The 15671-nt window shown below is 32.4% G+C and overlaps 2 protein-coding genes across 14 annotated transcripts in view; one reads left to right on the top strand and one right to left on the bottom strand.

Moving 5' to 3' along the window:
• The window catches only part of Unc-115a (actin binding LIM protein Uncoordinated 115a), a 29630-nt gene extending 22366 nt beyond the window's left edge, over positions 1 to 7264 (top strand). For 3 of the 11 annotated variants that reach the window (XM_018506989.1, XM_018506987.1, XM_018506983.1), the window contains 5 exons: positions 896 to 996; positions 2376 to 2445; positions 3683 to 3765; positions 5542 to 5745; positions 5962 to 7264. In XM_018506989.1, the coding sequence (XP_018362491.1) occupies positions 896 to 996; positions 2376 to 2445; positions 3683 to 3765; positions 5542 to 5745; positions 5962 to 6075 (572 nt within the window). In that variant the 3' untranslated portion in view covers positions 6076 to 7264. Of the gene's footprint in view, positions 1 to 895; positions 1001 to 1389; positions 1710 to 2124; positions 2223 to 2375; positions 2446 to 3682; positions 3766 to 5541; positions 5746 to 5961 lie in introns of those variants that run through there. The other 8 variants (XM_018506990.1, XM_018506986.1, XM_018506994.1 and 5 more) reach the window with 7 other exon arrangements.
• A 536-nt stretch (positions 7265 to 7800) lies between these two features.
• On the bottom strand, positions 7801 to 14608 carry LOC108760770 (26S proteasome non-ATPase regulatory subunit 2). 3 transcript variants are annotated; one of them, XM_018506923.1, is made up of 16 exons: positions 14466 to 14608; positions 14273 to 14329; positions 13768 to 14126; positions 13380 to 13556; positions 12876 to 13062; positions 12120 to 12416; positions 11641 to 11723; positions 11216 to 11451; positions 10848 to 10986; positions 10621 to 10741; positions 10272 to 10477; positions 9994 to 10084; positions 9403 to 9690; positions 9004 to 9198; positions 8743 to 8937; positions 7801 to 8681 (listed from the first exon to the last, which is right to left on the bottom strand). In XM_018506923.1, the coding sequence occupies exons 1-16, from the start codon at positions 14499 to 14501 to the stop codon at positions 8664 to 8666; spliced, it is 2685 nt and encodes an 894-aa protein (XP_018362425.1). In that variant the 5' UTR covers positions 14502 to 14608; the 3' UTR covers positions 7801 to 8663. The 3 variants fall into 3 exon arrangements, with proteins under 3 accessions (XP_018362425.1, XP_018362423.1, XP_018362424.1); XM_018506921.1 differs by having other exon boundaries at positions 8743 to 9198; XM_018506922.1 differs by having other exon boundaries at positions 7801 to 8678; positions 8743 to 9198.
• Between the last annotated feature and the right edge of the window lie 1063 nt (positions 14609 to 15671).

The raw sequence follows: 15671 nt of genomic DNA, 5'->3' as shown, positions 1-15671 counted from the left end.
AACTAAACTTCAAATTGACTAAAAAGTCAATTTATTATCGTTTTTCATCTCTTTTCTGTATGCTTTAGTAAGATTTAAATCGCTTTCATAATCATTCTATCTAAATTTAATTAAAATTATTACAAGATGTATATAGACATTTATTATAGATAATTATTTCTAATTTCTTTTTTTTTATATTTGCAATATTTCTTTACATTACAAGAATTATATCTATTATTTATAATATTTTGCGTTTTGTTTTATTAAGATCAACAAATATAGCTCAAAAGCTAATTTGATTTTGATAATTGACTACTGAATTTTATTAATGAAAAATTTTTATATTAAAATGCTTTTTTAAGAAGAGTTAGTTTTTAAATATTTTTTGAATCTTATTTACAATATTGGAAGATAATTTGGCAACGCGAATAATAATTTTACTTTATTACGCATGATAATTATTTCTTGTATGCACCGCACATCTTTGCTTTCTGTCTGACAAATACAGAATTTTGCTTCGCGGTATCTTCCAATGTTGGGTCACTAGTTAATTTTAGAACGCTAATCTGTCAACTAATCCAATTTTGTGCAATATTAAATGATTGTATAATTAAGAAACAAAGCGTTGAAAAGGCAGTTAAGAGAATTTTAATCAATTATTTAAATTAACTGGCTAATTGTTACAGCTTTTAGTAATCACGTTATGAAAAATTTAACAACAGAAGTCTTTCTGATCATATTTTTATAAAAGTTACGAAGAAATCTGTCTTTCGCAAAATCGCTAATTTTAAGTTAGCGTTCTAGATTTAATAGGACACAGTATGTTAGTCACACGATGCTATTACCCGTCGTCTACTATCATTGTGTCTCTATTTGTGTTTTTGTGTTTGTGTTGTGTTTGCGTGGGCGGCAGTTGGGAGGTCATCGGCGCGCTCCCCGGCTCCCAGAAACTATCCACCCCTTGGTACTCAACGCGCCTTCACTCTTCCAAACGCCACTAGACACTATCATTCGGTGAGTCCGAAAACTTTCCAATTCGCCCGCCGTTGGTCCCAAGTCAAATCAAATCCATTTTTAAATTCCATTTTTTAATTTTCCCACTCACCAGTTCAATTTTTCTACATATTTTTAAAAATTTCAGTGTTACAATATTTTACCTTATTAATTATTTTTACGCGATTAAAAATTACAAGTTGTGCACGTGTAAATTAGGCATGTAAAATGTTATTTGCTGATGAAGAAATAAGAATTTAGTCATTGCTGTCTTGATATTGAAACAACAATCACCTTAAATTGAAATTTTTGATAACATAAGAATAGTTTATCTGCGATTTTTTCATCTATAATTTTAGATGCATCCTATACATTGTAATATATTGAACCACATATTTTTGTCTGCATTTTCAGTAAGAAAAGAAAGCTTTTGACTTGTCATCACGGCGGGCGCGCTTACGAGAAGAGTCTATTGTAACATGCAGGTGCTGGCTTTTTATGTATCTGTTTTTTTTTAATCGCGAATTGCCTCGTACACTCTACTTAATGAGAGTGAACGCTTTGTGCACTCGAAACTATCGGATATCTTTAAGCGCCGTTTGCCGATGGGAATGCGATATATTTAAAATTATTATCATTACAGATATCCTTTGTTACACGCGATAAAGTTTAAGATAATTAGATTCTGTAGGATAGATTTAATGACACACGATTGATGCATGCCTTTTTCAGTTATTTCTTCAAAGATATTCCAGATATTTACCAAAGATGTATATTTTTAATTTTATTACTAATTGTATAAAAGAGATTATGTATATAAAATACCAGTACAGAAAAGAATTGGGCACTTTAATAGAATTATATCGCATGTATATCGATGGATATCTGTCTATTCGGATCCATGAGAAACATTGTAAAAAAATGCGATGTACCAAGTATATCATTGTTGAGGCGCAAAGATAGGGGGAAATCCCTTAACAGTGGTTAATCTTGGGGACATATAAGGGAGCGACATGGCTCCGGGTAGAGTTAACGAGTACAAAAAATCTGGCAAGCGAACGTTGGGCATTCGTATGGGAGATTGAACAAATTGAAATCACCGCTGAAACTAATCAGTAACACCTGTCGATTGACTGATTTGCAAACCAGTTGTGAGCTCCCTTCGGCACATCCCGAAGCCGGGGTACGGTCTGGCACCGCGAAGTCACACCTTCTCCTCGACCGGCGGTTCCGTGTCTGCTCTCCCTGTAAGTCTTGCACCGCAAGTCACAGTCGGCGATGCGACGTGCACCGCGCTGATAGTGCAATAATACGTATATAGAAGAGAATATACATAGAGTCAACTCCGCGGCAACCGAGCGGAACACGCCTCTCTAAGATAACGCTTTTCTGTCGTCTAGGGCGACTATTCGTTCAGCGGGATGGGCGACAAGACGCACAGCACTGATTTCTCGTCTGGCAAGTCGGACAGTGAGTAAAACGAGAGGGACCGACTTACGCCGGTCCCCTGCACACACATTAGCCATCTCACTTTTTTACATCACGCTTCTCAAGCTTGACGCGCTCGCAAATTAGACAGATGGAGTTTCTGCAGTGCTATCGTGAATCTACCGAGGATTTCTATCAGCTTCAAAGATTACACTAACAGCATTGATTTAAGACGTTTTGGCACGTCTTAAAACAGAACTTTGTAGGTTTATTACAGTATCTTGATAACAAAAATTTTATTTAGCGTTTCTTTGTTTTTTATATTAAATCTTTTGGTCTCTAATTTGAGAAACTAATATTCTAATAAAGCTTGCTCAAAATTAACTGAAATATAGTTTACAAAGAATTACCTGTAACTCAGAAATTACTGTTTTAATAATTTTTGTAACGAAGCTTTTACATGTGTCTATATTTTGGAAAAGATGCATGGTTTCCGAGATATTTCAAGATTTTACGCATTGTCTCGTCACGCATAATTCATGATGGAACTGCTAGCGATTTTTGCAAGCGCGTCACTGCCACGTTATCATTTTCTTCATACACTACGTTTTTTGCCTTGACTCGCATGCTTTACTAACATCCCTGCGAGCTATCGCACTGTCACTGTGAAACATTGTACGTCGTACATTGGCCTGTTGTACATCGTTATATAATATTGTTTATTTAAAGAACTGTAATAATGACACTTGTTTGATTATGAATTATGAAATTAATAATCATCTACAATACATGTCAATTTTCTCTCAGATCAATAATCATGCTAAAGTAATGGGAGAGCGATAAGATATAAATTATATTAATCCAGGAAATATATATCAAAGGAGAAGTGTCAGAAATGGAGATGTCAATACTTATTATGTTTTGTGTTTGGCTAGAAATAAGAATTATAATTACAATATTATATCCTTCAATCCCCTAAATGAAAAAATTATGATCTTTAGTTAATACGTTCTTACAGATAAACCTTTTGTAAATCTGGAATTTTTGCAGTATTATTGGATTGTAAAACAATCATGTCTCCGGCATTACCTCTATTACGTCTATTTTTAATCAAACAGCCGTGTTTATGCTGCGCAATTTTTTCGTAAATTGTAAAATGCATAGGCAGGTAATGAAAAAAGGAAACACGATTGATGAAAAACAAATTGTAGTTAGCATAGGAAATGGTTTGTGCAACATGGTTTGATATGGTTTTCTTTCACATTTTCCCCAATTTTAGTATCAACAGGCAGCATCACGGATGTGGATCGACGGGCATTGGTATGTACCACAGCCCCATACTACTCCCGGCGAATTAGCATGGTTTGTAGCTTGTTTTTGCATCTGTATCATAATAGAACTCCATTTATCGGAATGATTTCGATTATATTGTATTTAAATATATCTCCTTTCTATATTAAATTTAACATTATTTTAATATAGATTGTAATAAGTTTTTAAAAAAAATTGTTAATAATTTCGTAAGAATTGATAATTTCATTAAACATTATTAAGTAAATTTTTATTTGTTGAAAGAAGAATAATTTCTTTCTAAAATTTTAATGGCAAAAAGATTCATCGAATAACTTTTTTTTAATTATATGTATTCAATTTGATTACTCTAATAAATGGAGTTTATGCAAATGTCATTTTATTTAACGTTCTAGCACGTCTATAATTGCAGATGTGTTGCATTAAATGCACACATTCGTCTAGAGAAACAAGACAATATACAGTTCGTACGTTTGAAAAATTTATGATGTGTATATGCATATTATTCGTACTTATTTGTATTTATTTGTATGATTATATTTGATTTGCTACTTGTCCTTATCACGATAAGATATTGTGTATATAATACTGTATAATGAGTATGCATGCATGCTGTACATTTTGCTATTATTTTGAGTTTTGCATTTTTTTATCAACTATATTTACTTTTAATTTGCTCTATGTTGCATATTCGGTTTATCGTAAGAATTCTTCATCTTTTAATTAAGTTAAGTTAATTAATTAATCAAACTATACTTTCATATCGAATTTGCGCTAATTAGCTTTATGAGCGAAATGTGTTATTTTATCTTTTTCTTGTTTTAATATAATGTAATTTATTTTGCAGAAAATTTTAATTTTATAAAATGGAAATAATTGAAATTTTTTTTATGGAGCTTTGAGTAAATTATATAATAACTTCCGAAGATAACAGGAAATTGATACCATAATATCAGCAATTTAATGCATTATTATTATGAAATGGATACTTTTTATGAAAACAGATTATTCAACATTAGACATGTCGTTAATAATAATTTGTTTAAAATACTATAAAATAATTATTTCAATATTTTATGTATTAAATTTGTATATACATATAATATTTTTAATAGAAAAACTTTTTTTTATACAAAACAATTTTTCAAGAGACTGCATGTATGGTATATACATTATTCGCATTTGAAAGACAGCTGTACACAGCATTGTTTATAGAAGTAAAAAATTGTATATAGTGCGTAAATTTGGAAAAAATTAAAGTGTTTGCACGTAGGATGCTTCAATTTAATTTGATTAAATCAATGTACTGTAAATATTAAAGGAACGAAAATGTTTAAAACCCCAATTAGTATACTTTTAGTAACTATTAGAAATTGATTAATTGATATTGAAGCAGTCTATTGAGTCATACGAATTCATACGTGTACATAAGAAGAATTTGTTAATTATATTATTCTGTTATATTATGTAGCGCGAGAGTATAACAGTTTTGTAGTGTGTAAAAAATGTGTTTACTGAAAAAGGCGTGGACAAGAATATTTTTGGGGGATGCATGACATTGGAAATTTTTAATTGAAATATGTACATTTGATAAAATCTTATTGCATTTTACGAGTTTATTATCAAACTTATATTTGATATCGGATTACTCTCTAAAAATATCATCTGGCGAATCTTTCCTCATTCAAATTCGTTTTGCTTTTCTAAGAATTCGAAGAATGCAAATGCAACCCCTTACATCTTTCTCGCATCGTCCATGTCATTGTCGTATTATTCACATTCTGTTTCTGCTATTGTGACTCATGATTTTGTATGATTGTGGCGCAGAATGATGGTGGAATCCTTCCATCATCCACCACGTATACGGGTGGCCTAGGTTCGGTTGTTGGGGGCCACGGGGGTCATCACGTAAGAAGATCGCTGCCGGACATGGGGGCTGCACCAACCGAACCGCCCAAACTTTATCCCTATCATTTACTTGTTATCACCAACTACAGGCTGCCAGCTGACGTGGATCGTTGCAATCTCGAGGTGAGTACTAGCTATGAGCACCAACATTAATTGTTTAATCGCTTCATTTATAAGTTATGAAATTATTATACACAGTACTGTCATGTAATAATTTTTTATTTTTATGAATAATATTCTTTGTTGTCTCTTCTTATTGCGTTATTTATTGAATTTAATTGTGTGATACATTAATCATCGTGATTATAATAACGTGAAAATAATTCGGACTTTTTTCAGCGACACCTCTCCGATGCAGAATTTGAAGCTGTTCTACAGTGCTCTCGATCGGAATTCTACAGACTGCCACAGTGGCGTCGCAATGAAATCAAAAGACGTGCCCGTCTCTTTTAATTTCATGTCACATCTTTTGCTTAACACACATCGCGTCGTGTCGCGATTGCATTACTGCGGTACGGACCGTACATTCCTACTGCGTGGGTAGATGCATCGCGGGGAAAAAAATGTGTTCGACAACCATTTCGACCATTCTGCCGATTGACATGCGCTCGTCAAAATAAACTCTAGACCGGGGCGCATGCAAACATACGCAGACGCATACGCACACAAACACAATATAATGATGCGAAAGCACTGCCACTTGTCGTCAATTTTTTTCTCGCAGCAACGAATCCACAGGCAGCTTTATCTATGACCCGATTTATTTAGCGACGTAGTCGTTTTCAGGTTCCATCTTGGAACTCTATATCGCTACTTGTTTTCACTCATACACGTTGACGAATAGGGCTGATATTAATGTAGGGGAGAAGATAATCAAATAGAAAAAAGTTACGATTAAAACTCTTAATACAATTTGCTATTGTAAATAAGAAGTTAATCAAGAAGTCGAAAAAACGGCGTGGAAGAGCAGCTAGGATATTTCAAAGTACATAACCGCGTATTTGCTAAATCGCATACATACATATTAATCTTTGTGGAAGATTATGACGCAAGGAAACAAACGCTACTATGTAGGATTTATCATTATTATTAGTTTTTACTATTATTAATATTATTATTATTATATTTTACTATGTGCAACATGAAGAGTTAAGAGTAGGTGAGCCCAGCTTGCTGAATAGTGCGATTGCACTGGATTAATCGAACGAGTTGCGTGTGATTTGTCATTTTTTAACTTACTCTATGACAAGGATTATTTTATAAAGTAATTTACGCGCAAATACGATGTTCTTGTGTGAGAAGATATCAAGTTGTCTTTATCCTTTTAATTATTCTTGATGTATTAACTAAAGAAACGCTCTGCGGTGCGGATTGCGATAGACTTCTATAATTACTCGATCACTCTACATTAGAGTATGAATAAGAAAATCAGGACCAAATTTATAGTTGTGGTGGATTTAGCAATAATAGGAAGTATGTTTTAACCATGCATGGATTATCATATCCAATTCATAGCAATTTTCGCAATATTTTGGAAGTAGCATAAAACAAGTTTTGAAAATGTTCAAATCGCGTATTTGTAGCATCTATTTGAGTAGCGATTTTAAAAAATTTTCTAAAGGAAAGAGCTTATATAGTATTTTGAAAAGGTTTATAAATATATAAAAATTTTTTTAAATATTATACTCATATTTTTAAGATATTTTATAAATATTTGATAAAACAATTTATAATATTTCAAATTCAAGGAAGAGATGTATTTTGTGCTAAACGTATAAATCACTTTCATCGCATATCCTATTATATTTCAAAAGTTATTTCATGCTATTTTCAGGATACAACGCGATAATTTCACCAGTGATTACTACTGATCAAGTAAAACTTTTAATTTTATGGATACCGCAGTGATTATCCTCCACCCTTAAATTAGGTCCTGCACAGAATTTAAAAAGTTTTGAAGTAATAGCCGAAGCAGTTAAGCTGATATCGGACGTACACGCGTCCAATGAATAGAGTCGATTTATGCAAAGCGAATAAAGTTGAATTTTCATATATAGGTGAGAAACGCGATGTATCGAAGTTTTGACTGTTACGCTGTATGATTATTATATGTAGATGAGTTTACTACGTATTCGAATATGCATGCGTGCAATAAAATTGACACGCTTCGTTCGAACGAAGTCACCGAACTATACTTTACTACAGACGCAGGCGCGACGTTTTATCAAATCAGCTGCGTTTTATTATCCACACATTTCGCCCCCTTATCTTAAGTCATGTGCCTAACAAATAAATGTCGTGGGACATTTCATGCGAGAAAAAGAGGAATTGTTAATCTTACAAAGCGTTAATCCCACACACGCTTTATACAAGACTTACAATTCCTACCAAGGCATCCTAGATTTTTTCGAAGCGACGATCTTTCAGGCGTCCTTAGATCTTTGTATTGCCTTGAGTAACAGCTTCATCACGAAGAAAATCTGACTTGCTCCATGATCGCTAACATACAACTTCAATGTCATTTAAGATCAACACGACTGTAATTTTCCTTTTCTTTTTCTTTTTGTTTTCTTATGGAAATGTTTTACTCGTGTAAAAACATTCGTTTAATTCCCTTTTGTTTTGTTCTTATTATAAATAAATTTCACATTTTATTGATTTTGTATATGACCGGTATTCCTGATCATGGCGCAACGTTATTGTTCCCACTGTGCAATGCGAACCAATGTATGTTTCTGTTGTATAGAGCACATTGCTTCCGCTAGTCCCTAAAGTTAAATAAATGCAAAACATACGAACAAGCTAACGAAGTTACCATCACTATTGCGTTAATTATCAAACAGCTTATATCCCGCAATAAAGACTACACGCACAAGACTCATTTCCTGACCTGTTTCATGTAGATCCGTAAAGAAAAGTCTTTCAATTCCCGTCACGTCCCGCTCGCAGACGTTTGCTGGTATTGCTTTGACAAAAAAAAACTCATCTAAATCAAAAGGCAATTTAAAAGAACCACTGTAGAACTTCGAACTCGGAGCTTTCTAACTCGCTACAGTCTGCTGTAAAAAATTCACACGTTAGATAGAAGCGCCGCAGGATGTAAGACTAATAAGAAATTACTTTTTCACGAAGAATTACGAAACCCTCCAGCACACTGGAAAGCGGCTCGTATTGATCCGACACTAATTCCGCCTTTTCGCCCATGCACAGCAACACTGGTGTAGTTTGTACGTGACCGCCAACAATAGATTTCGGATTACCTGCTTTCCCCACAACATTCACGCTTTGACCGATTCTTACCAATACCGGTAAATTCTGCAAAATATTGATAATATCGTTTCTAAATCTGGAATATTTACATCCTACAATCCTTTTGCATACCGTAAGATTTTCATTCACAGTGACCAGCCATCTTGGTTCCATCGCGATCGCCAAGCAGTACATTAAATAATGAGATTGAGATAATATGAGATTTCTGCAATCTAAACACGCAACGAGGACGACCATTAAACCAGCTAGGGCGGTATAGTCTAAAATTTTTGAAGAGTACCGCAAAGGCGATAAAGATAAAGTGCCCTAAAAGAAAAAATATAATACATAAGGATGCAACTTTTTAAAAAGAAAGAACGATCATTAATAAATTTTCATGTTATGTTAGAGAGAGAGAGAGAGAGAGAGAGACGAATCAATTCATCAGAAAGAAATTGTTTATTAATATCGTTATCTGTTATTATCTAATTATAAACGTTTTTATTGGCCCGATTTTATCGAGGCCTTTACCTTGCCCAGGTGCACCAAACCCTGAGAAATACGCACAAGGAACAGGTGAGACGGATTCTTCGCGTAATAAGCCGCCAGCTGTCTCAACATCGTCGCCAATCGTGCATTGTTCGTACCTGCGCCTACCAGACCGAGAGCAAAGATCGCATTTAGAGCGACATCGGCGTCATTGTCGTGGCTGTATTTGTTCAGCACGTCCACGATAGCTGGGTCAGCATTCGACAGAGAGGATAAGGCCAATGCGAGAGGCATAGCGCGTCGCGCTGGTGTTGACCCATATCTTCCAATCTATGATTTGTTAAGCAATCGTAATTGTAGCGAGGACTCGAGGGATCACAAGAATCATTCCCAAGATAAATATTAATTAAAGTCGATTACACTTCTAACTGATCTTCCGCTTCTAGTTCTACACCACGAAAAGAAAGAGAGTTAAATCGCTGCGAATGAATTATAGGAACCCATAAATGTTAATTAAGGTGAATTGAGATTTAAATGTTTCTTTGTCTCCTTCCGTCTTAGGTAACTATAGGAGCGTCCTCATAAATATTCATTTCAGTTTATTGAGGTCTCATATGGACTTAATCTTCTTACCTGACCAAAGATCCTCGAATTTTCTTTTCCCTCTCCGAGCCCAACTACACCTACTCCAAGGGATGCTATAGCCTGTGAAGCTCCAATATCTCTGAAATTAATACAAACATTGATTATTTTTTAATTATTTAGCACTAAATATGCGGAAGCAAAAAATTATTTTTTTTTCCTCAAATTATATCCATGAAAAAGTGACTTATTTATATCGCTATTCTAAATTGTTATTTATTAATGTCTTGTTTAACATTTTATATTTTTACTTTTAGTGATACACTTACTTAGCAGGTTCTTCGATTTGATTATCGTCCTTTTTATTCTTTTCTAATTTGGCAGAGCTTTGTGGTCTTCTTTGATCACAACAACTTGGTATCGGAGTATTCTCTGGTGTTGTTTTTGCACTCATTACTTCCTCGATTGTTTCCGAACAGATCCTTAATAATTCTTGCACTATCAATACATCACCAGTGCCCGCGTATGCGCAAATCTAACAATTACTTTTATCAGATTTGAATTGTGTACGATACTTTTCGAAGAAGTTACGCAATTATAACAATCTTTTGTTATTTGGATTATGAAAAACTTTCTCACGAAATAATTTTCGAGAAAATCATAACAATTTAATTTTACTTGTAACATAGTTTGCGAAGCAAAATTATATGGTTCCGGCAAAGCCTCCAGGGCTGCGGATAGCGTTTCTATAGCGTCTCGGGTTCCCATATAAATCATTCCTAGGGCTAACGCCAAAAATCTGCGTGATAAAAATCATTCCTATGTTACACATTTACGTATAATATTTATAATATTATTTATGTATGACTTTTACATTATTCATAAATATAATAATATAATTATACCTGGAATGTGTAATAACAAGTTCCTTCATAGGTAGTCCCAATAATTTCAATAGAATTGCCGAAGATACATCGGAATCTCCCGAGCCTACATTCACAAGACCCAAAGAAATGGCAATCAGCGATAACACTTGTATATTATCTGAAAAAAGTTTTAGTTATGTGACGATTATATATATATAAAAAAAATTATTTTTAGTCGTATAAATATAAAATATAATAAAATATACGAAAGAAAGAAATCTCATACAATTTTAAAAATGTCAAAGATTATTTTCAATTTTTTTTATCATTAAAGAAGAGTTCATTCTTTTATTTTTGAAGCAAACTAGAATGAAAAAATAAAGATTATGTGCATAAAATTATATTACTTTGCTCATCGGCTAAAGCTCCAGAAAGAAGTTCGGTGACATCTTTTCTTCTGGACCCAGCGTAAGCCAGACCTAATCCCAGGATGGCTCCTATGCGAAGGATTTGGCTGTTTGATTTTACGTACTCGCTGAGAAGTGCTAAAGCTGGATCGCATTCATTACGAATTCCGCAATTCACCAGTCCGATTGCTAGCAAGGCACCGGATTTCACGTAGTCTTCGTTCGTATAAAGATACCTAAGCGGATAATAAATTCGTCAGTAAGTAAGTAAGCTCAAAAATAAGTAACAATTCTTTTTTAATTCTATTAATAACTTATCATAATGTTATTATATAATGTTATTCTTTTTCCAAAGAAATGTTTGAAAAAGTTAGAATTAATTCAAGACAAAGATTAATATATTTTTGCTTGGAATTTATACTAACTTGTCGATGGGAATTAATCCGCCGTCGACATCCCACATATGTATTAAGCCCAAAGAAGCAGTAGCTGATAACATTCCATGTTCCTGAAAAAAAAACCACATTTTTATTTGCGTTGCAATATTTTTATATTATATAACTTTTTAATCAATAGATATATATTTAATATTTATATATCTTCTCAATCCTTCTTTCTATAAAGTATGATAAATAATTATTCATATTTCCCATTACACAAGAGATAGATTGGTATTTATATTGAAGATTCTCTTAAAGCACAGTCTTAAGATATCATGAATCAGTCACAAAACTGTGTGTGTATTAGCATCTTAAGACATTACTTAAAACAATCTTGAAATAAGAATCGATTATAAATACTGGTCAAAGTTTAATTAACTATATAATTATTTAATATTAAAATTCTGGAAAATTAATTGGCATTAACTAAGATATTCTTCTTAAATTATTGAAGAGAGTCAAACCTTATTTTTATACACCCAACAATCCGATGTGTTTGCCATCAGCTTATCCTGGCCGAAACCCGCGTGCACGAAACCAGAAACGAAACTCGCCGCTAAATTCGCTCTAGCCGAATCATGTTCCATTTGCCTAAATCCGCTTACCAACCAGCTCTTGTAGATATCTTCTGGGAGTTTTGGCTCGAGTATATCAAGCTCTCTGACAAGAATTTGGAAATGGGTGTTTACGTGGCCATTGCCGAGGATCGCCTCGATGTCCTTAGCATTGTCTCTGTGATATTCCGACCTCAAGGGTTGATCCTATTTATCAGACAGATTACTGTCAATTTCACCTTATTGTCAATTTATTGAGTAAATTAATTTTCTTTTAATTTTCTTTTAATTTCTTCAAAATCAAAACGTTGTCTTTACAATTATATCCCTTTTTTTTTAGTTTAGTTGATTCCTATTAAATTCTTGTAAAGGGTAATTAAAAGATATACTTATTATTGGATTAAAAGGAAGAAGTAGAAAGACGCTTGCAGATTGTGTAATTGTTGTTTATCATTTAATTTGTTTAAATTAATTTATTTTCTACTGAAAGAAGTTTAGTTATTTATATTACGATTTATATACATTTACATATTTTTGTATATGAAATTAATGGAATGTAGGGCATTTCTGAATCTCTATTAACATCGTCTTATGCACTGTGCTGCTTCTTCCTCTGATCTTATGAAATAAAGTCAAATGCTATGCAGATATTATGCAAGGAGTTACTTGCAGACGGGAGAGGATAAAAGCTAGTTGGTTCCTCGTCAAAGAATCGGGACAAGCGGTGAAGCATTTGAAAACAAGTTCTGAATTTCCAAGTTGCAGCGCTACCAAAATTGCCCTCGTATATTCGTTAAACTTTAGGTATTGCTCCGTAGCAAATTCTAATATTTGTCTTCTTTCCGTCTCTTCACTGAATTAAAAATACATGTAGTTTAACAAGTAATTCAATCATACAAACACGCGAAGTGGATTAGAATTTATTGAATAGCGAATAGCTTAATATTTTTAATATATTTTATTAAAATATGAAGCTATTTTTATATTTTAAACATCAAGTTGTACAGCTTAAAAAGATTATACTTTGTTCATAAATTAATTTATATTTCAAATTGTGTTGAATACAAAGATAATTTATTTTATAAAATCTATTAGATTTGCTTTTCTTTAAAAAAAATAAGACCAGTACACTTTTAATTATAGTAATATATATTATCCAGTAAACATTACCTGTAAGCCGCGCAACTAATTAAATAATAGCACACACGCGCAAAATTTGTAGGCTCCAGGTATTCCGCGAGAAAATTTAGCTCATCAATTTCCAGGCATAAATCGCATGCTTGTATTTCCGCATTGTGTCTTGTGTCGAACGCTATGATGTTCTTGATCAAGGGTGTAAGACGCTTTCTAATACAAGAAATATGCTGTGTGAATGTGTATTTTACATTGTTCTCATTATCTCTCGGCGTTGATGTAAATATAAAACTGAGCATTAGGAATATGTAACAAGGAAGTGATATCTAAATTTCTACTACAGATTGTTGCGTCATCATAAAACATTTTGTATAATCGTATATTTTTAAATAATATACGGTTATACTTAAATAATATAATTTACTGGATCTCACGCTCCTCTTTGATCGGTGCATTCGTCCATTCATCGACAATCTGTGCCTCGAGTTGTCGCACGTACTCGTGGCCCCATTCCCCGGGATTATCCACAGCTCCTTTGATACAAAAATTCAGACAGTCTTTGGATTCCGGAGTAGCTCCAGCGAGAGCGAGTACACTCAGGATTTCTGCAAAACGTATCTTTGCCTCTTCCCGTTTGAGTCTTTTGTATGTGTTGCGCAAGTTCGGATAAAAATTTCTCAAATATTTGAGAGGTTTTGGAACGGATGTCATCGAAGTCGTGGATGTACGTATCAACATTCTCAGATGATTCAATGACAGCAACATAGCTATTTCATCATTACCCTGATATGAAAATTACATACATATATATGCAATTCTTTTCTAAGATAGCAGTTTTTTAATTATTAAAGAAAGAGTTGATAAATTTTAGATAAATTTTATTCTAAGTCAAAACTGTGTCAAAAACGAAACTGTCAAAATTTATTTACTTGTAATATATCAACTGCTTGTAGTAATTCTTCCTGTAATTTCTTATCTTCTTCACTCTATGTAAAAAATGCAAAATGATGTTGATACATATTCTATTTTTAATACAGACTGATATTTAAATTCACAAACAATGTTCTTTTAAATTGATATTTTAACATTTCTTGCAATTTTTAGCCAATATTATACGCTTACCATATCACTTTCCTTATCTTGATTACGTTTATTCATCGTTTTTACAAGTATTCTCTTTATGTCAAATAAATATTTTGCCACGATTCAATAACGTTGAATTGAAAACGATTCAAAAAGCTTTAATTAATATATTGTCAAATAAATTTTCGTATCCGTCATACGCAGCGTACAGCTTTTGTTTTATTATTTTTCAGAAACCGACATATGTGGCGACGATTAAATATTATTTAAAGTTCGTGTTTATATACAGCCGCTGCTATTTCTATTGAAGAATTTTGTTAAAATCAGTTTTAAGATGTGATGTGATTCAAGCGTATACCGAGAATTAATTCTTTATTCATGACGTATATTCGTCGTATTTTTAATCGTAACACAATTAAAAAGTTAAATGATGTTTGTCTTGAAATGCAAAACTGTTCATATATTCTTACAAGTTATAATTATCTATTAATTAAAAGCAGATCGAAAGCAACTTTATTTTATTGATATTCTCTTTCACTTCTTATAAACTTTTATTTCTTATAATATCTTTATATTAAACTTTATGCTAAATAGACGAGTTTTTTAATTAATCGATTAATTAATCGCATTGTACGTAAATGCAACTTTGTTCCGAAAAAGCTGCATTTGTACATAATACGATTAATCAATCGATGAATTAAAAAACTCGCCTACACTTAAATAGAAATTTCTTTTTGAAAGAAATAAAATTTCCTTTTATATTGTTAATATCTGGAAAAAATATTTTTCACATGCGAATACATATAATTATTTTCTTAAAATTATATTCTTTTATTTATATATGAAGAAGATATATTAATATAATATTATCATGTAATTGATAATTTGGGAAAATGGAAAAGAAAGGAATTTTTTGTTTATTGTTTGTCATAAAATTATAATAATTTAATAAATATATTAAATTATTTTAAAATATAACTATAATTTATTTTTAATTATAATAATTATATACAAAATATTTAATTAGTATTAAAATATATACATGGCCAAAAATAGTTGATATGTAACATATTAGAGCAGTGCTCTTGAATAAAGTCTGTTATTTTCAAAATTGATTTGTCATTCGCATAAATTCGAACATTTTAATGCGAAGAACAAAAGGAACCTTACAGACATTGCCATTCATCATTTATTAATATAATAGAGCGCTTTTACTGTATATATATATATGTACACTATAAATTG

This window comes from Trachymyrmex cornetzi, unplaced genomic scaffold, assembly GCF_001594075.2.
Source record: "Trachymyrmex cornetzi isolate Tcor2-1 unplaced genomic scaffold, Tcor1.1 scaffold23, whole genome shotgun sequence".
In the NCBI taxonomy this organism is placed as follows: Eukaryota; Metazoa; Arthropoda; class Insecta; order Hymenoptera; family Formicidae; genus Trachymyrmex; species Trachymyrmex cornetzi.
The sequence above is the reverse complement of the archived record's forward strand: the minus strand, read 5'-3'. Positions and strand labels throughout refer to the sequence as shown.

What these genes read in the sequence shown, in the direction of transcription:
- LOC108760770 (XM_018506921.1), bottom strand. Translation starts at nt 14,501, where the DNA reads ATGAATAAACGTAATCAAGATAAGGAAAGTGATATG. An exon ending in AGCTTTAGCCGATGAGCAAA is followed by an intron (nt 10,987 to 11,215) that starts GTAATATAATTT and finishes AACTTTTTTCAG; the next exon opens with ATAATATACAAGTGTTATCG. An exon ending in ATTCGAGGATCTTTGGTCAG is followed by an intron (nt 9,691 to 9,993) that starts GTAAGAAGATTA and finishes AACAAATCATAG; the next exon opens with ATTGGAAGATATGGGTCAAC.